The 21082-nt window shown below is 36.8% G+C and overlaps 2 protein-coding genes across 6 annotated transcripts; both read right to left on the bottom strand.

Moving 5' to 3' along the window:
* Nucleotides 1-90: 90 nt before the first annotated feature.
* Nucleotides 91-6812, bottom strand: LOC135646001 (transcription factor GTE10-like). The gene is made up of 10 exons (XM_065165034.1): nt 4790-6812; nt 4658-4706; nt 4415-4570; nt 2074-2144; nt 1858-1927; nt 1630-1710; nt 1417-1541; nt 1239-1305; nt 1014-1156; nt 91-936 (listed from the first exon to the last, which is right to left on the bottom strand). Exons 1-10 carry the CDS (start codon nt 5939-5941, stop codon nt 664-666), a joined length of 2187 nt encoding a protein of 728 aa, XP_065021106.1. The 5' UTR covers nt 5942-6812; the 3' UTR covers nt 91-663.
* A 3795-nt stretch (nt 6813-10607) lies between these two features.
* Nucleotides 10608-21067, bottom strand: LOC135646107 (uncharacterized). Of its 5 annotated transcripts, none has more exons than XM_065165264.1 (11): nt 20659-21067; nt 18177-18259; nt 17785-17920; nt 17202-17683; nt 16986-17033; nt 15855-16050; nt 12590-12702; nt 12397-12493; nt 12041-12260; nt 11542-11704; nt 10608-11457 (listed from the first exon to the last, which is right to left on the bottom strand). In XM_065165264.1, the coding sequence occupies exons 1-11, from the start codon at nt 20888-20890 to the stop codon at nt 11044-11046; spliced, it is 2184 nt and encodes a 727-aa protein (XP_065021336.1). In that variant the 5' UTR covers nt 20891-21067; the 3' UTR covers nt 10608-11043. The 5 variants fall into 5 exon arrangements, with proteins under 5 accessions (XP_065021336.1, XP_065021337.1, XP_065021339.1 ...); XM_065165265.1 differs by having other exon boundaries at nt 15855-16029; nt 20659-21066; XM_065165267.1 differs by having other exon boundaries at nt 17785-17930; nt 20659-20712.
* Nucleotides 21068-21082: the final 15 nt, after the last annotated feature.

The following is a 21082-nucleotide window of genomic DNA, read 5'->3' as shown; positions in this document are numbered from 1 at the left end:
GAAATCATCATCAAGCATCAAAAGCAAGGTTAAGAATACAAATTGAATGCCCAAACAAACACATAATACTTGCAAAATTTACATGAAATATATATAAAAAGGCCTTTGATTGAAGTATGTGGTCCGACAGAGAATCCCACAAAGTATATTTTGAATAGAATGAATATTTTTTGAAAAAGTTCTTTTTTTTTTCTGACTATTTGATTTGTCTTTGTACAGTTTTGGGGGGGACAAGCAAAATTGTAATATCGAACAAAGATCTACAAACCCCACCTAGCTTCAAATTAATTTCATATGATGCATGCAATAGCAAATCCTTCTTTTCCTGTCAAAATGTCATCTTCACCAACAAATGAAGTTATGGCTAGTGATGATTTCCATATTGCCCAAACCATCACCAGTGACAGTCTTGTCCATTATCCTGGAGGTACCACTCCATCACAAGCGGTAACTCAAAAGAAGGGCTATCTATAATCACTCTGTACCATATTCTTCATACAACATTCACGATCTTCATATTGCTCAATCTTCATACCTGAAGAAACTGAAGGCATCACATTCAGATGAGCACACACCTAATTCACCATTGTGTCACTGCGATAGCAAAACTAACTCCAATATGTTAGTGGATTGGTATAGCAGAGTAACCAGAGTAGAAAACCATCAATCAATTTCTCCTTCCTCGGCATCATTAGGGGTAGCACCATTTGGCTCAACATCTTCATCCTCATCATCATCAACCTCAACCTTCATATACAAACCAAGCTGCTCCAAAGGGTTGCTTCCGCCAAGTTCAAAACCACTGATGCCCTCTGGCGAGTGATCTGGGCTCGTCTCACCAATTGAATTAGGTAAGTGTTCACCTGGAACAGTTCTAAGCATGTCCAGATCTTTTAGAAAAAGAGTGCTTTCATTGATCTCCACAGTTTTCTCCATCTGCATTACATGCTCAAGGTTGCCCCTCATCAGACTCAAGGATAGACGAGCAACCAAATGCCTAACGATATACTTGCCTGTAACAAGGCTTGACGTGCTGCTTCCCTTTCAAGTTCCCTTTTGCGCTTAGCTTCTGCTGCAGCCTGCGCTGCAGCTTCTGCTTCAGCTAGACGTTGAGCCTCTTCAGCAGCTTTAGCTTCTGCTTGCAGCCTAGCTTTCTCTGATCTCAAGGTAAGACAAAAGTGTTCAGAAATGAGAGGCAAAACAAGCATAACAAGCAGTCCTTGGAACTTGCATGGTACCTTCTCTTTTCCGCCTCTCAAGGTTCTCCCTCTCACGTCGAAGCTTCTCTGGATCTCTCTTTTCACCCTAACCCAAAATATAAAATGGGAAGTCATGTACAAAAGCACCACAGAGTGAAAATATAAGAACACAACAAAAATATAGTTCTGTATCCATCATCCTCATTAGTATCTCAACCTGATCTAGAGTCTTCTCACGAGCTTTGAGAATTGTGTCAGCAAAGCGACTTCTCAGTAGAGCTGCTCGATAGAGCTTTTCAGGAGAGAAGCGCCTTTCAGATGGAGCATTATCACGTAAAAGGTCTGTGTCAAAAGTTAAGCTTATTCATGCATATTATATCCATATTCTTAACACCTTTTAGTTCATGATGCATGAAATGCAATTACTTACCCTCCCTGTTTCGTTCTATATCAACAGATTCAGATTTTGGCTGAGCAACATGTTCTTCTTGATTTGTCTCATCTGAAGTTCCTGCATGCAGTCAACGGTACATGCCTTCAGGCAACAACATAGGACCTAAATATAAGAACTGTATCTAATTTCTTGCTTCACGAGTCATTGCAGGCTTCACAAATCATACTATAGTAGAACTATAAAACGCAAACAATTATAACTCACTGTTTTCATCATGTGGATTTGATAAATCACTTCTTTCTTGATCCAAAGCTTGACCAGCTAGCATATTTTTCTGCATGGACAACAATTGCAGTAAATAAAGTTTCTAAATGCAATGACTGCAAAAAAAAAAAAACTCATAGTAGATTTTCAAATGTTAGTAAAAACAAAATACCGTTCCTTTTTTTAATTTACAAAGTCATGATGGATCTCAAATACCTTCATATCCTTCATGGGACTAGCAACTTTAATGTCTGACTCGCTTTCTGAGGAACTACCAGAATCTGAATCTGCAAGGAATTAAAAGACTACAATAATACACTATTTGCAAGGCCTCTAACAAATCTAACTTATGCCATTGGATGGAATCAATATTTTACAAGGAATAGATAATGGAAAGCAACCAGAAACTGAATAAAAATTTCAAAATGATTTATACTAATCAAATATAAAGCTTTTAAATATTTTAACCTTTAAAATCATAAGATAAATATAATTATCTCAAAATTATCTTAGAGATACAAATTAAATTTTAGATCAGCATAAATCACTTAAAATTTGACAAGTATTTAAATGTTTGTTTCGTCACCTTCTCCTTCGAATTTTTCTTTCCATTTCTTAATCTTCTCTTCTCATATTCCTTTTTTTCTTCACTTTCATGCTATAGTCTCCAAGATGGTACTTTCATACCTATTAATCTACTTAAATCCCATAAAGCATGAGATTAAGTTTTCCCCTAAAACTTGTGTACTGGAAAATCCTCATGTGTGTGTGTGCATGGCACGGTGATGGCAATTCATGAGTGGCAATGACAATGAGATAAGACTCAAGTGTATAAACTGAGAGTCGCAAGTCAGAGTAGCTATGAGTTGTAGAGCTACAGCAAAGGGTTGCAAAGTGACCCATTCATATAGGATCTGGGAGGTACTATTCTTCTTCACCCCCTCTTATTCTTCAGGTAGTTTGTAACAACAGTATTGGAATCAAGATTAACTAGGAATGTCAGACCAACTCGAGGGGCTCCCAATAAACATAACTTAAAATAAAACATAAAGATCACAAAAAATAAAAATATTAAATATTTGTGAAAATAAATATATTATATGTTTAAAGATTCTACTGAAAAAGGAAACTAAAGTTTTGAAAGATAAAAAACTTATACAAAAGATAACAATAAAAAAGGATATAACTTACAAAAGATCAACCATGAGATATATATTTCAGAAAATAATATAATCATATCATACAAAAAGCTATTATATATCTCATACAATCTTGATCCAAAACTTATCTACCTGATATTATGATGAGTCTCACAATACTGAAGAATTGCATAGTGCAAAAATAAATAAAATTTCATATTGAGGTTAATTTCAAATTCCATCATGATGTCTTCCTCCCCTAAGATAGCATCATTATTTTCAAAAGAGTTAAATAGTTATTCTCCATCCTAGTTTCTTCCCCTTGTTACAATGGTGGATGGTGAAATGTTAGGGTTACAGTAATTTTAGAGTTCAACAATAAGGGTGTTTTACTCCCTATCAGTAATGAAGACACAGAGCTTCCTGTCAGTTTCTTAAACTCTGTACAGTCCTATCCAGTTTCACTGATATTTCCTTTCCAAAACAAAGTGATAAAGATTGGAATTAGCCCATCTCCAGCTGAAACAGCCAATCCACTTCAGACATCAGCTAAAATCATCTAGTCTCCATCAATTATTGCATGGTTTGATATGGACTGACAGGTTGCATCAGAATGAGACAAAGAGGAAAAACGGGATGAAAAAAATAAGACAAAAGAGAGAGGCATCCTTTTTTACCCACCAATCCCAAAGAGGAAGTCTGCATAACTTGAGGGCTTAAGGTTTTAAGGAAAATCCCCCTAAATCTTGTTTGGTCAAGATACTTCCAATGAAGAGGAAATTCTCCCCTTGATTTTTTATTCTTCAGATAACAAAGCAGTCTATAAATTTAAGTCACATAATAACTCCATTCTTCACATTGTTTGATTTTATACTTACTCATAACAAGTCTGGATGGTTTGATAGTTATGCCATTATAATATATTGCTAAAATCATGCACCATTTGTAAAGTTTGGTAGAACTTTTGGTAACCTTCAGCATAGGCAATGGTGTGTTTCTCCCTGTTCTTTGTTTTCATATTGCTAGTTTTCTCATCACTAAACCCAAATTGCACAGTAAAATAATTTGATGGTTCTGTTTAGTCCTCTAATCTCTTTCCATTCATCCAAATAAGAAGTCGAGTTAAAAAAAAGGGGAAAGGTCAAGAGTCTGAGCTGTACACATGATATGCTTCAATAGGTGGTTTCCCAAGCTACCATGAAAGTATGAGCCACGATGAAATCATCCATCATTTTCGGAGCATCAACAAAGTGAATCAGGACTTGGTATGAACATGTAGTGAGTTCAAGAAACAGCACATGAACAACACTTAGTTTATGAATCAACAAGTAACATACAAAAACAAACATATTTTGACCTCATGAGCACAAAGTACTGATAAGAACAAAGACAAAGCGAGATCAGAAACATGAACCGACCGCTAGATGATGAACCAGAATCACTACTTGAGCTACTTGAACGACAACGCTTTCCACTTCTTAGCATAGTATCTTTTTCTATCACCACAGGGGGGTATCTAGAAACAGGTGGATCATTGCCAACAATATCAACATCCTCCTCAATTGGTTCATTGCCTGCAAAAATATCAGCAACAAGAGAACCATTAGATTAAAGTTTCAAAAATAGAGAAGCTCATAATCTAACTAAATAGAGAAGTTAACCTTTGCAAGGATGCATTGATGAATTGCTAAGCCCTGATTCGTTTATAATCTGCAGAAAAAAGAAAATGTGTAATCATGAACATAGATGAATATGTTAGTATATAACCACGTACCCAGTAATTCAATGCCCACCTCAATTTCACAAGGCTCTGATTTCGTTTGATCCTTTAACTGTTCCCTAACCATATAATCATCCAAAAGCTTCCTTAATTCAAACAGTAGATCATCGCTCATTGCATGAAGATCAATCTCTACCTCATCTGCACTAGTTTGGCTTGCCGCAATGTTCCTTCTCAAGAAATCAATTACATGTTCAGGCATGTCTCCTAGAGATTCCAGGCGCCTACTTAGGCTCTCTTTCTCCTCAACTGTCATTTTCAACCTCACAACCTCTGGTAAAATGATATCATGGTTAAAAGGTGTTTTCCTCTTGTTTGGTTGCAAAATTGGCTTCGGTGTTTCAGCTTCTCTTTTGACAGCAGCATTTGCAGCAACCAATTTCTTTTCAATAGGTTTCCATCTTGTTTCAAAGAACTTACTCATAGCATCTGCCATAATGTGTACATCATTCTTAGGTGGATTATATGTCTTTGCATTTGTAAATGTCAGCCTCACATCTGAAACAAAATCACATGGGTTAGAGTATCTGCCTAGTTGTATCCTAGTCTTGATGGTTCCAAAATCCATTGGATATTTAATAACTTGGAAGTAATCTGGGATATTCAACTTCACTGGATCAACAGGAGTGTTGAACACCCATCCATATTGATGGTTCATCAAGCGCTTTAGAAGAGTTTCACACTGTTTCATCAACAAAGAATATGAATTACCAAGTCTATCTGGATCCGGTGCCCTCTTTGACATCTCAAGATTTCCATTGTTCATGCACTTAAAATTGGAACCATTCTGGCCCATGGCATATTGTTTCTTTACATACCCATCACTGGAAGATGATAAAGCAACCCCATCGGCACTTGTTGTAATCCTAGAAAACATTTTCTTCTGAAACATTCGGACCTGATCAAGGTCTCTCTTAAATCTCGTCTCCAACTCCTCCTTCTCACACTTGGACATCTTCGAAAGTGAAAACAGTTCAAACGGGACATCAAATTTGCCACACCTGTCCACATTCAAGCTTATGCACTTCCTCTTAGGAGCAGAAGAGTCCTCTGAGTCAGCACGACCACAGCTCCCAAACCCTTCTGACTCAGCCGTAGTCTCCACTACATGCTGGTAGCCTGGAACAAAACCAGGTCCCTTTGAGAGCTTTTGTGCTTTCCCCATCACTGCATATAAATATATTCCAAGAGTTCTCCTTCAGCACTGCAGACGGATATAATGGATCAAACTCACAATTGTACTCTTGTCACAGAACCAATTCTCAGAGACCAACAAGATAACCTCGGTACAGCAACTTAAGTGGAAAACTTATTTAAGTACGTGATTCTTGATAGCAACGTATTCAGATTTCGGATAGCGATAACATTTCACACATTCAAGTACAGTAATTAATTAGGTGGTATCGCGTACCACAACTCCAAAAGCCCACAGTTTTAAGCCCACCTACAATAAAGAGAAGAGAATTCAAGATAAAATTTATTCTGGAAGTCACAAGAATATCTGATGCCCAATATTGCGTAGCTTGAGCAGATTGAGAACTGCCCTGAGATCTCTGCAACAAAACCCTAGCTTCCACCAGATTGCCACCGCCACAATTCGATGTCCAAAATCAAATGGAGAACAAGGGGAAACCACCTCCGCCCCACCCTTCAGGGAATCAAAACCCCAAACCCTAGCTCTTCTGCAGCCCTTCCGCAGCTCCCTATGATAGCATCCACGCCAAAAAGCTCCGAAATGCCACAAAAACTCCAGCCCCAGTTCCCAAAATCCCACCTCCCTCCAAAACCATACACCAATACGGCGCAAGACGGGGCAAGAGAATGGAGGCGGCGGGGGCCGACAATCCGCGAGAAAAGAACGCGAAGAATGCTTCCAAGTACCGAGACGAAACGTGGATCGCAAGCCAGCGTCGCGCCGCCAAAAGGAGCCCCGACAGCGCAAACCCGTCTCTCCTCCGCTCTCGCCTTTGCCGCCGCCGCCGCCTCGCTGCTCCTCCCCACTTCTTCGAGACTCGGAACGGAAAAGAAACGAACGCGGAGAGAGACCGCTTCGGCTCCGAGTGATGAGGGCGTGGTTTATTAACACCCCGTTTCTTACAGACCCCATTTCACAATCCTGACCGTTAGATTCTTTTCGGTCATCTAGATCGAACGGTCAAGATCGACTCCATAGTTTCCCTTTCGATGAAATGCCGCTATCGGATCCAAAGGCCAGCTAATCCGACCCGATTGGATCGAACTGTTAAGATGCCGCTATCGGATCCGAAGGCCCTCCTGTCCGACCCAACCCGATTGAGAAATGTTATGTCTCCCGATAGCTCATGTATCAGTCTCCCGGAGAATTTTTCTCGTATAATTCTTCCTATGCTCAAGTTAGTGATCGAGATCTATATTAGACGAGAGTTTTCTTTTCGGAAGAGAGTCATCTGATATAACGACGAGGGTTAGCTTTTATAATTAATCTTGAAGGAGATAGTATGTAATTATCCTAATATCCCTTGTTGACTTTTTATTCACGTGGACAATCGAGAAAAGATAGTCTCAAATAGTTTATCTTTGATTGTTGTCTACAAGGAAAGACTATGAAATATATCTTTATACTTTATGATGTTGGGCTCAACATCATTACAATCGTAAAACCTATAAAGGGCTTCAAAATGCTCAAATGAAAAAGAGACTAAGTTGACTTAATACATTGAAAGACCCTAAAGAATAACGGAGACCACCTATGCAACAATGAAAGTATCTTAATTATATTGATTGGATATGATGATACTTCATTATATCAAATTAATTCATCAAATCTACATGAGAGTATCTTAATTCATCAACAATAGAAAAACCCTAGATCGAAGTTCCAAGGATAGAATTGATCGTAGCCTAGCTAAATCGAGAAGTCAACCAGTGCAAGGATGCATTGATGAAATTGCTAACCCCTGGTTCATTTATAATATGCAGAAAAAAAAGGCAAATGTGTAGCCACTGAGATATAATCATCTAAAACTTCTTTAGTTTAAATAGTAGAGTATCACTAATTGTGATATGCATTGTGTTAGATTATATAATCCTATTTAATTAGATAGGATATATTATAAATTTGATTGGATTATGATTATCGATCAATAAAATAAAAATTCGTAGGATTCTTTACGATATAAATAGAAATGGATTTTTTCTAATTATCATGTTAGAACCTCTGCTCTCGTCTATAAAAGGAGAGAATCTCCTAGAGACTCTTGCCTATAAAACAAATGAATATCTTAGAGATGAAACACTTATTATTGAGATTATAGATTTATTCTTAATTTTCTTGATTCATCGCTTATAGCGATATGTAAAATATAAGAAGAGAAAGGAAGGATATCCATTGTGTATTACTTATTGTGATTAATATTTATTTGGTATGCATTGTATTAGATTATATAATCATATTTAATTATATAAGATATATTATAAATCTGATTAGATTATGATTATCGATCAATAAAAAAAATTAATTATAGTAAAATTCTTTACGATGTGATCCGGACAAAAATGAATTCTTCTAATTATCATCTTAAACTCTCTGTTATCGTCTATAAAAGAAAGGACCTCATGATAATAATACTCTCGTTTATAAAAGGAAAGAATCTTTTACGGATTAAGTATTTATTAATGAGATTATAGATTTATTCTTAATTTGTTTTGATTCCTCAACTGTTAGATACGGGCTTTACAACCTCTGCAAATGGTCTCTTGTTTGATTGCAGAGTTCACTTTGGAGTTCTGATTTGTTCTCTTTTGGCTACAGCAACATCAACAACAACCAATTTGTCTTCAATAGCTTTTCATCTTGCTTCAGAGAAGATGCTGCTAGCTTCTGCCATGGTGTGGACGCCATTACATGCCTTCGCATTGGTAAATGTCAACCTCTCATGTAAAACTAAATCTACAGTCCTCAAAAGTCCAGTGGATATTAATCACTTCGAGATAATCTGAAATATTCAACTTCATTGGATCAACAAGCTGTTAAACACTCATATATAATTATGGTTCATCAAAGGCTTGAGAAGAGTCTCATACTGTTTCATCAACAAAGACTATGAGTTGTCGTCTTTATGCACTTGACATGTCAGAGGACTCTTCTGCTCTAATTTGAAGTGCATGAATTCGATGACTAATATTCTTTCCTTTTCAGTTGATGAAACAATGCAAGACACTTCTTAAGCGCTTGATGAACAAATGAGTCTTTAACATCCTGTAGATGCAAAGATGTTGAATATTATAGATTATTTCCGAGTTCAACGACTAAGACTAAGATGTATACTCGAGCCAATGAGATTGTTTCGGATATGAGACTTATATTCACCGATGCAATGACATATACTCTATCTACGAAGATATACATAACTAAGGCAGAAACTATGAGTAAATTTCTTGACATAAGATAAAACCTATTAAAAAAAGTCGGTAGGAAATCGCCTTATCAGTATCGCCCACCTATCGAAAATAAATGTTCTCATATTTTGAGGTTTAAGACGAAATATAGGAATCGATTATTGATTGAGTTCAATAGGATAAACATTAATAAAAAAAATTAGCTTAGAAAATTTGAAGCTCGCATAGAACCAAAAGCATAGGTTCTTTAGAAGAGAGTTGGATGGATAACTCACATATTTTTTTCTCTTACATTGAAAATCTAAAATTGATTGTCATAAAAAAAACATGGAGAATTTAAACAATTAACATATCAATCTAATATTTTAAAATTTATATTAAAAGGAAATGTGAAAAACTTACCGAGAGTCTATGATCTTCACTAATCCTTCCATATGGTTGAACTCCTCTCAAGATTTAGACGAAAAGAGAGGAGTTCATTCCGATTTATATAAGGATGAGGAAGGACCTATAACGAAGTATGCAAAATTAAATTAAATTATTATGAATATTCAAGTTAGGAAATAAATTTTAATTGATGAAATAAAATTATTAATAAAGACTCCTAAAATATTAATTTGATGACAATATTAAGTTGATGGTTCAAAATCTTTGATATACTTTTTTTATAAAATATTAGACTAGTAAACATTTTTATCAAGTGTAAAATTTACAAGTAACAAGCAAATTTGGCATGCATTTTGGACCAAAGTATTAATAGAACAAATCAAACACAAAAATTAGTAAATCCATTTCGTACAACATTTTGAAAGATAATATTTTACCAAAAACCCTTATTATTGGGTTTTTAATCAAATAATGCCCTCCCTAATTGGTATTTCAGACAATATTTAAAAGTCAATATTTTACTTCAATAAAACCTTAAACGTTAAGTTTTTACCAAATGACGCCCCTCCTAATATATTCATTTTTCATTAATGTAAAGAAATTATCATTTGCCTTCCATTACCTTCACCATCCCTTGCTCTCACCGTAAGTGATGCCACTCGTCATCTCCTCCTCTTCTCTCGTCTCCTCTCTTCATAAACTATTCATTCTTTCCTATCAATTGCCTTCCTCGTAAGTTACGATAAGAATAGACAAGTAAAATGGAAGCATACGACAAGGGTGACCGCCTATGCCTTTGCAGAGGTGACGTTGTTGAGGGAGAGGACAACCGCAGATAATACCACATACTTATGAGCCATTGAAACAACCATGCCACCCTTGTCGTATAAGGTGCCAACGGTGTCAGCATCATTGAGAACACGAGTGGGCTTGTCCCAACGAGCCCGCTGCTTGCAATGGGAGTAAGGGACGACAATGACAAAGTCACGATGACAAAAATAACGACAATCGGGATAATTAAGGAAAGATGCAGGGGTATTTTCATTAAATTGACAGAAGAAAAACTCTTAGATAAAAACTAATTAGGGGATGCCATTTCATAAAAACTCAAGAGTAAAATGATCAAAAAAAAAAAAACTTTTGCATTTGTCACCTATTAGTCACATCAATCAAAATGCAAAAGATCCTGCGATCAATTATTCATTTTAATAAAACCTTGATATAACAATTAATCGAACATACTGGGTTAAAGAATAAAACCTGCCAAGATGAAAGGTCTCTTGGGACTGCCCCCGGTATCATCGTCCAGAAAGCAACCAGAAACTATTTGCTGCTAAAAAGCATATGCAAACTGTCGATTTTGACAAATATTTCTTCTGGGAAGCCAAGACCAGCTTTCAACTATAACAGTTGCCGTCGTCAGGCAAAGCAAGAACAGGTTCTTGGATGAACCTTCTGATGATGCATCACCACCATGGTGTGAGAAGCACCACAAGCATCTTCTTATAAGAGGAACTTACGGTGCCCTAACATCAGAGAGAACACTCTTTTCAACTCCAATAAATCATCGGCTATGCCATTAGATTCTGTCCTCCATGCAATGTGCTCATCAGGTCTCACCAAAATGACTTCATTGGATGACATTTGACACAACTCCCACCATGACTTCGAAGTTGGCTTAACAGCTTCCTCAACATCTATGAAGTTCTTCCAAGGCTCTAATTCCTTCTCGCTGCTCTTTACATTCTTATCAGACGAACCTTTGGGCCAAATAATACATACTTTTAGGGGCACATCGAATTCTTTGGCCACCATCATAGAGGCACGTGCAAGTCTGTATGACCCTTTGATTGGTGCAATAATGAGAAGGAACTCAATTTTATCTCCAGATATCAGATCCAAGGTAGAGAAAGAAGCCTATCAAGATATTCATGTAATTAGATAAAAAAATACAGGAATGATCGCATCACAAATTTCAAATGGCCAAAGATATGGACAAACCTTAGCAGAAGATTCTTTAAGTGCATTGATTAGCATATGTGGTAAGCGGCATCCTGGTTTGGCACAAGGGATATATGGCCTTAAATCTCGTTTATGAACACTAGATGCTTCTGATTCCCATATCTTTTCACCACATTCAGCAACTAGAGCTCCTTCTTTATAACTACAAGATATATGGATCAGCTTAGCTATGATGGCAGTTGTGGAAGTGGACAACTACCTGTGAAAAATCACTAGAAGATGAATAAGGTATATATCATTTTTTTTTGTAACATCAATCCAAGCAAAAGAAGACAGCCAAGGTTCTAAAGTTCCCCCACTTCTGCACAACTAATTTGCATGTGGAGGAAAACTTTATAATTCCCACCTGGCAATACTCATTTATTCAACTGCACATCAGGCAAAAGACCATTATGGACAAGAAAAAAAGTCCAAATGTGATTAACAGATAATAACTAAATGGAATGTAAGCCCAAGGTTAAGCATAACTGTTACTCACCAAAACCCAAGATCTTCTGCTGGAAACTGGAGTTGAAGGCTTTTTCCCTCATCAAATATTTTCTTAAGTCTAGATAATCGCAAGGACCCAAGTGGATTATTCTCATTCAAAATAAGCTCTGAGAGCTGGGCACGACCTATAGAAAAAATCCCTTCCAAGGCAAACTTTTGCAAGCTTGGAGGAAGAATGGAACAAAGGCTGCTATTTATCACTCGATGTACTGCAACATGAGATGTTATAGCTATTACAAATCAGAAAAGGAAGTGGACATATCAAATGCTAAGTACCTATATTGAAGGAACTGCATTATGGACAGACGTGCCAGATCAAATTGCATGGATATGTAATATTTTTACCTGAGTTTGCAATAGCTGGGTCAAGGCCAAGAGCGGCGGGAACAGACATGGCTGCCCTGAAGTTTTCAACACTCAGCAATGTATTATAAATGGCAATCTGAAACATCCAAAAGATTGATCTCACATACTTTTCCACATTAAAATAAACAGGAAGATTAGAAAGAAGAAAAAAAACAAGTAACAGGAGTTTTACCGGCCTACGCTCCATTTCATAAGTTTGTATGATAGAAGGTGAAGCAATTCCACTTAACATGGAGCTGATTTTCCATGCTAAATTATGGGCATCCTGAATACCAGTATTCATCCCTGCAAGATTAATCAATACCATATTCATCGAGGGGCAAACTGACTTTGAGAGCAAAACATAGTAATGAATTTAAACATAGATAAAAAAAATTATTACTTGATGACAATCAAGTTTGAGTTTGAATATCTTGAGTCCAGTCATGGTTAAATTACGTCTATTTGTTTGTTTGGGTTTAAGTTGAGTTAATATTATGGCTGTGGTCTAGTTGATTGAGTCATAAATTCCTATTTTCTTTTCAAGATTTTCATTCTTTGATTTATTAGTAATTTTGGCAGGAAAATCAAATTAGTAAAGGCTCTACTTTAATTAAGCAAGGATTCTAATCTTATACTATGATATTTTCTATTTATTTATTTTTGGTTTGGTAGCTGAAAACAACTGAAATTATCTGTCTTTTAGCTGTTAAAAACTTAAAATATAAAACTGCTGAAACATTTGTGTTTCAGTTGTTGATGGGAGTTGTTAGCTGTCAACAGCTGACAACGTCCTATATACTACCTCTCCCACTGAGAAAGAGTGATAGAGAAACACCAATTTAATTAGTTTAAATTTGGTGAAGTATGCATCCAGAATCTCCCATCTCCCCTGGGGTGCAAGAAGCTATCTCCTTGTACTTCTCTGGTACACATCCAGTACTGGTTTTTGAAACCTCGAAAGGTATAACCATGACTGTCAGGCCATAAAGAAATCCAAAGTTTCATTTATAGAACATTACATTATAACCCAGTATAGCAACAATGGAACATCAAATCAACCTTGATGTGTCACAACATTGAAGATTATACCTGGGAAAAGAAGAAAAAGATTAACAAAATTAGCTGAATGAAATATTTATTGTCTTCTTTTTCTCTTCCAAGAAAATCCTTTTGTTAGTATAAATAAGATTCTAGGAGACTCTTATGATGTACTGGGTTATAATGTTTTCTTAATAAATCATTAAATTTCTTTTTGATCTGCTGGTCTTGGTTATTCCTTTCCTCTAACTATTGCAGAATACAAAAAATAAGGAAACTTAACATTCTATCACCACTAAAACAGATCAATTATCTGTCTAATCAACCTCATCAAAGTACTACTGAAAATATACCCCAAATTCCTAAGAGAACAGAAAATGATTCAATAAACTTATCGACCCAATCCTACCTAATTAAATCCTAACTAAACTAACTAGATTTGACTTCAAATCAAGAAGCAAAATTTGCTTCTGCTGCACAGGATAACACCCACATCCTAAATTACGGTGGTTGGCTCCACAATTTGATATAGCCCAATGCCCAATCCCCTCGCATGACTCGATCAGCCAGCATGGTCAATCACGAGACTGCATTTATTTGAGACTTTGTACTATCATTGAGTTTGAGATCCGTATCAGCTCCAATAGATGGATCTGATATGCATCAAAGAACAAGTGCAAAGGATTTGATCGATGGATAAGGAAGCTTCTCCAACAATGACCTAGGTTTCAAGTTCAATCTTCACCTTGATCTCAACTTTTTTGCTTGTTTGATCTTCAGTTGAAGTTTGAATCTTGAAATTGTCATTTGTAAACACCATTTAGATTCAGCTTCACACTCCAAATCTGATAGTTGAAGAGCCTTAATCATGCTCACTGTTGATGTCATAGCATTTCTGTTGATTATTAATTTATTTAAATTGCATCTACATCTACTTGTTCTTGATCCAAATCCTTTCGCATCTTATAATTTCTTTTAAATTCCTTTGTTCTTTCTTTAATTTTAATAAGATCTACAGTGACTTGTATCTTTGCCTAATTCCATCTCAATAATCTAAAGTTTTCACCTGCACTTAATCTGTGGTTTACAGTAATGTTGTCCTCATGTTTGCACTGCTTCTACTCAAATTAGGATTTCTCCAATCTGTCATAGTGGCACTCTAGTGTCTTGTGACACCCTTTGAGGTTTTCATACAACTGGCTAGGACATGGTGGCACCACCTTAGCAGATACCAGTGATTTAAAAAGCGTAAGGGGCCAAGGCCTAAAAACGCCCGAGGCGCTAGGCGCTTGCCGGAGCGAAGCGAGGCACTAAAATATAAAAATATATAATATAATTAATAAATATAATTATTTAAATAAAAATATGATATTAAATTATGAAAATATTTTAAAATCACAATATCACATTAACAAAAAGTCTTAAAATTTAAAACGATAACAATAATTTCAAATAAATAAAAAATAATATAATATTAATCTAATAAATAAAAATGCTATTACTAGTATACAATTAGCAGCATACTGTTAATAATATACTATCAAAGTGAGAAGAGTATGAGTAAGAGGAAGATCGAGGCTGCTAACTAAGAGCAGTGGCAGCGGAAGCGGGAGCGGGAGTGACGAGCGACGATAGTGGTAGCGGCAGCGGGGGCGGCGACAGTGGCAACGACAGCGGTAGCAGTAGCAATGAGCAGCGACAACAAGAGCGGAAGCGGGAGCGACGATAGTGGCAGCGGGAGCGAGAGCAGCGAGCAGGGTTAGGGTTGGGAAGTCGTGAGAGGAAGGTTGATATCGGTGCTTTAGTTGGTTCGATTGAACCAACTAAAGCACCGAAGATCAAATCAAGCCTAAAACGTTGGTTTAACCCGAATGCTCGCCCGAAGCGCCCGATGCCTGGGCTCGGGTGAGCGCCCAAGTGATGCCTCTTTGAAGCGCGACGCCTGGAAATGAAGTGAGGCGCTCGGGCCTCGCCTCGCCTCGTTCGAGCGCCTATTGAAATCACCGTCATATACTAAAATTAATGTGCCCAAAATGATACAAATTAAGTGATCAGGTAATGTTGGCAGGAAGAAGTTATGGATAGGAAAAAACAGATCAGAAATAAGATGAAAGCCAGTAGAGAACAAGAAAGAAGGTAATAACAAGGCTCAACAGAGTTAAAGAAAGTCTTTTGTTCATATAAAAACTGAATATATCACTACTCTATATCATGCCTGATATATATAGACATGGCACTATAAGTTCTGTTATCTATAATTCAGATGGGGAACAGTAAGAGAATCTAAATCACCTTAAATGATTTTCTTTGCCTTTTCTTCTTGACAGATTTGGGCTAAAAAATGGGAAACTTCAACATTCTAACCCTGATTAAAACACACTTCCTATTTAATAAACTTAAAATTTAAAAGTACTTACCAAAACCACCGGCAGGTGGGAATCGGTGAGCAGCATCACCAACAAGTATTACTCGGTTATTGTGTGAAACATACTTCTCAGCAACTTCTGCATGCATGACCCATGGTTTTATGTCCAATACTTGCACATCGACAAGCTTCCACCCAACCAACTTGAGAATAATTTGCTCACATACCTGGATTAGATTAAACGTATCCTGAGAAAGATAGCAAATAATATTTTCAAATTCAAAATATGATATGACTATTACACATTCTAAAGGATAATTGCATGCACAAGGGAAAAAGAGGGCCTGGAGACATGATAATTTCTGCATCACTTATTCTCATAGGCATTCTCACAAGAAATAGCTATATCAGTAATCAAACTTGTAAATTGTTAAGGAAAAACATCCAGTGAAGCATAGAGAGAACAAGGAGCCATAGGTCAGTATGACCAAGGTTAATACTTAATGAAACTTGCCGAAAGAAAGTCTACTAGCAGGCTAAAGATGCAGAATACTAATAAAAATATAGTAATATAAATAAGAACAATTCAGATAGAAAAAAGTTTATAACTGCCAAGCGATTTTATTCATAATGCATTGCATAAGCTTGTGGCAAATGATAGAGCCAGATACAAAATTTTGCTCTGAACATTAATTGTTTATCAATCAAATATTGAATATTTACATGCAGATGTCAATTCCTATCATTCGAGTTCTACTAAAATCAGGATCATCAATATAATATTTTTTACTTATTTTTTATATCCATAATGATAGAGACCTATAGTGACCTAGGTGAGAAATAGGAAGTTTCAAAGTGCCTGCTCATTCATCCTAGCACGTGCACAGGCAATGCACCCTCATTATGTTGGAAAAACATCCTTCTTGATTGATGAACTCTATATCAAATTTAATATTTTCTTAGAGAATTAACGAAAGACAATACATGTCTCCAAATCGATGAAGCAGCAAAAGAGTACAAATATGACTGAGCAGGCACAAAAAGAGACCAAAGTTTCAATATTGCATAAAGCCAATAAATTATGGCAACGATAGTAATTGATGGCCAAAGACAGTACATGCATCAAATATATGAAAGGAAGAAACTAGAACAAAAGTAAGATGGAAAATCACCTATAGATTACCTTGAAGCTAAAATCCTCAATTTTTTGCTGAGGAGAATAATATGGTATCTAAAAGGTGCAAGAAAAGAAGTTAGACCTTTGTCACAAACAGAAAAATATTGAATAGCTGACTTCCATGCAAGTGATGCATATTAGGTCAGTATACATCTAGGAACTTTCCACAATCAAATGTCAAATCAAAGTTTTAAGATCCACTTTCAGCATCAACTGCTCTACCTGCAGCACAAACTCCCCTTGGTCCAGATCATGTGCGACAAGAACGCCAATAGCATCTGGATTAAAAATAAAGAAGAGCATTCCAGGTCTTTCATGTAGCAGGTACTGGCCAAGATCTTTGCTTAGGAAATGCACACTGACAAGTCTCTGCAAGTTACGTTCACCTTTCATATCTATATTAACCAGCTTTCGAACTGTACTTCTTGCCCCATCAGACCCAACTAGGATGGAGCAATGAAATTCTCGCTCTTCCATCTTCCCTTCCTTTAGATAGGAAGTTCCTACTTTTAAACCTTCATTTGTAGGGTGGATAGAAATGCATTCGTGGCCCATTAAAATTTTCCTATCCCATATCGAGCCTTCAATTTCACTGGGAGAGCAAACAGAAAAGCCAAGCTTTTCAAGCCTTTGAAGTAGCAAATTCATCAGTTTGTACTGTGAGAAGTGTGCAACAGAAATGGGGCTGACAGTCTTATCAAAGTCTGTAAGGAATATAACAAACAAAAAAAATATTTTAGCCAACCATAATCCATAAAAGGGATACAGGCATTTGGTTGGAATATATGGTAAATTCAAAACAAACCTTGAGGCTTCATGTGATCCACAGATCCAAAAACTGGACCAGACAAAGAAGTGCAGTATATGAACCTTCTCCACAAGTCCACTGGTGGTTCCAAACTCTGGATTTCCTCTGCCAGACCATCTAGTTTGCGGAATAGCTATAGGATGCTTCAATTACAACATTGCCAAGATAGCATATAAAAATCTTGATATGACAATATTCTCTTACAAGGGATGTCACTAAGAAATGGTGTGTGAGTACACTAAATAGCCAAAGAACAGATCCTAATTCCATTAGCATTCAAATTGCTTTTACCTTCCAGTAGACTATTTAAAATAAAATAACCACAAATAAATGTTAATCATGTAACTTCAATCTGAATATTAATTTTAGAAAATGACAAAAGCAGAAACCTCCATGGTCCGATTGTTAATGAAGTGGGCTTGTGGATGTCGAGAAAAAACCACACTTTTCTCCAAAACTGAGCATTTGACACCTACGAAATGGTGGGAAAAACCCATATATATTATCTCCACACAAAAATAATGAGGCAACAAAAATAACTTACAGATCACAAAATACCATAATTTAAATAATCAATACACAAGGTCAACATCTATTACAATAAATGTTAAAAATACGCAAAAGGCGTTAGGCATACTCAGAAGCTTTAGTAGTGTTCATGTATATGCAACTACAATGGCCCTAACTTTTCATGCACGGTGCGAATATGTAAATGTATCCATGATTTAAAAACTGCCTGGACTGGCATGCACCTGATGGTAAAAACTGGTTCAATGGAGAACTGGGATGTAAACCAAGCCATTTTGGGAGGTTTGCATCTGGTTCAGTGTTATTGCCTAGTATCCAAGTGTGAACAGGAGAGTAAGCCCATGCGGATTTGGCGTTCTTTTTTAATCTGACAGCTATAGAGTTTTTAATAATATAATCTCTCGCTCTTGCCAAATTGGGAAAAAGATCGACTCTCGATCCCACTGATGGCCACCATCGTCCACTGCTAGCCAGTGCTACTACCCAGGGTATCTCCTCTCCTCCTCCTTTTCTGGCTCTCCTTCTTCTCCTCATTTGTGCTAATTGGTATGCAGACATACCTTATATCAAAATGTCGGTACCCAAAATTGTAAACCATGAATGTACCAAATATATTCCAATTAAACAAAATATATTCATGCTACAAAAAAGAAACTTCTCCATCAACAGAAGTTCATAAAGGATCATCTTCATGAATTGATCAGAAATATTTATTATTGAATGCATGAGTGATCAACAATGAGGTGTTCATCATCTTTTTCTTGTGTTTTCCTTTTTCAACAATAATACTGGTAATACCACCAATAATTGAAAATTGAAAGCAGCAAGGAAGAGGTTGATTGTGTCAAGCAGTTGGATGAGCACCTCCCATGGTTCAAATTAACATGCTTTAGTGAGTGACACTTAATAACCGCTAGTGTATTGCTTTTTACTTAGTGCAAGGTGTACTTATCTGAGTAGTTATCCTGAGTTAGTTATTAACACTTTAAGACCCAAGAGGAATCTTACTGTCCATGTGCATCGAAAAATAGCGTCATTACTTTAAATGTGCCATCATGTAAAAATGCATGTTAGAGAATAACAAAAATATAGAGCAAATAACTATATATTTTTCTACAGCATCATTTGAAAGAGAAAAGGAACTATGGCATACTTTGCTAACACTTACGTCTTGGACTTCGTAATAAAGCTGAAAAGAAACCTATTTGAGCCTGTGTTAAATGCTTTAAATAATTGACAATGACAAGATACCATTATAGCTTGGGACACTCATAGAATGAACCAATGCATCAAATCTTAATAATAAAAATAAATAAATATGATACAAGTGAGGTAAAGATAGAATATTATAAACACATAATATCATTTGTGACTTGGCACAAAGTTTTACAACATTATAGAACATGACAAATGACGCCAGGCAATTAATCAGAATTCCTAGCATATTTATTAGAAAAGAAGTTAACATAAATGCTTCACAAAATTAGGGATATGCTTGGAGAGAGTACCTGAATCCTTTATACTCCTAGAGCTTGATCTCTAGCTCAGGAACTCTCACCCAAGACTTTGTCAGCCTAGTCTTCAAACCTCTCAATCCAATTATGGAACTACCACCCGAATCATAGTTTGCATACAGAACCATCCTTCTCAATTCAATTATGTGCAACATCCTGTCCTAAATTAGAAACAACAAGCTGACTCTTTATTTCAGTCTAAATCTTTTTTTGATTGACCTTCACCAATTCACATAATAAGGTTGGGTGATCATTCCTACAAACTGAAACAAATTATTTAACTTAAAATAGCACTGAAAAACATGCACTACTCTAAGCATTACGATGTATCTAAGGTATGTTTAATGGCCATTTTTATCAAAAACACCTTAATCCAATCAAAAGACAATATTCAGATTGCAACATCTTCTTGCTAAGAGCAACATTTGATCAACATATTCAATAATTCCTTGCTCTCACAAGTATAAATCAACCAGCCACCAAGATCATCCATTATGCCTCCTCCATGAATGTGCTTTGTAGCTTGATTAAACTTGGTTCTCATTGATTAAACTTGGTTCTCATTGATTAGAAAGTACTTCAATGCATCAAAAGAAACCATCATCAAGACCTCTAAGAGCATATTAAGACAGGGAAAAAGTCTTTCCAGTTCAGCAAGCCTAAGCATACAATGATATCGACGCAACCAAAATCCCGTGCTTCCTATAAGAACCTAAAGGGGGAGAAGAGAAAGCAAGGATCGCTCCACTCCCTTTCCTCGATTGCATTCACTTCCAAAATCCAGCAAGGGAAAGCCAAAAAATAATGGGGGAGAAGAAGATGCGCGCACCCAATTTGGTGAGAAGGATGGAGAGGATGAGCCCGACGGGGCCAGCGCCGACGATCAGGACTGGCAAGTGGGGCACCTCCTTTTCCCCTCCTCCCCTGCCGTTACTCTTCCTTGGATCGACGGTGCCGAACGAGGACGAGGAGAAGCGGCCAAGGACTCTTCTGCGGGAACACGTGTAGAAGAAATCCGCAAGCTTTCTCTTGAGGATAAGTCCGGTAGCCACCGATCTCATGGTGAAACTCCAACGTTAACGAAGTAAAGGTCTCCCTCTCTCTCTCTCTCTCTCTCTCTCCCTCTCTCTCTCTCTGATGTCCGAAAGAGAATCGAATGCGAAGTTGACCGGAGAGACGGAAAGAGCTGAACAGCCGGCGGAGTCCGCAGACGCACACCGCGGCCGCTCACGGTCCACGAATAAAGTGGGTGA

The sequence above is a fragment of the Musa acuminata genome, chromosome BXJ3-8 (genome assembly GCF_036884655.1).
Source record: "Musa acuminata AAA Group cultivar baxijiao chromosome BXJ3-8, Cavendish_Baxijiao_AAA, whole genome shotgun sequence".
NCBI classification, from domain to species: Eukaryota; Viridiplantae; Streptophyta; class Magnoliopsida; order Zingiberales; family Musaceae; genus Musa; species Musa acuminata.
This window is presented reverse-complemented; position numbering and strand designations above follow the sequence as displayed.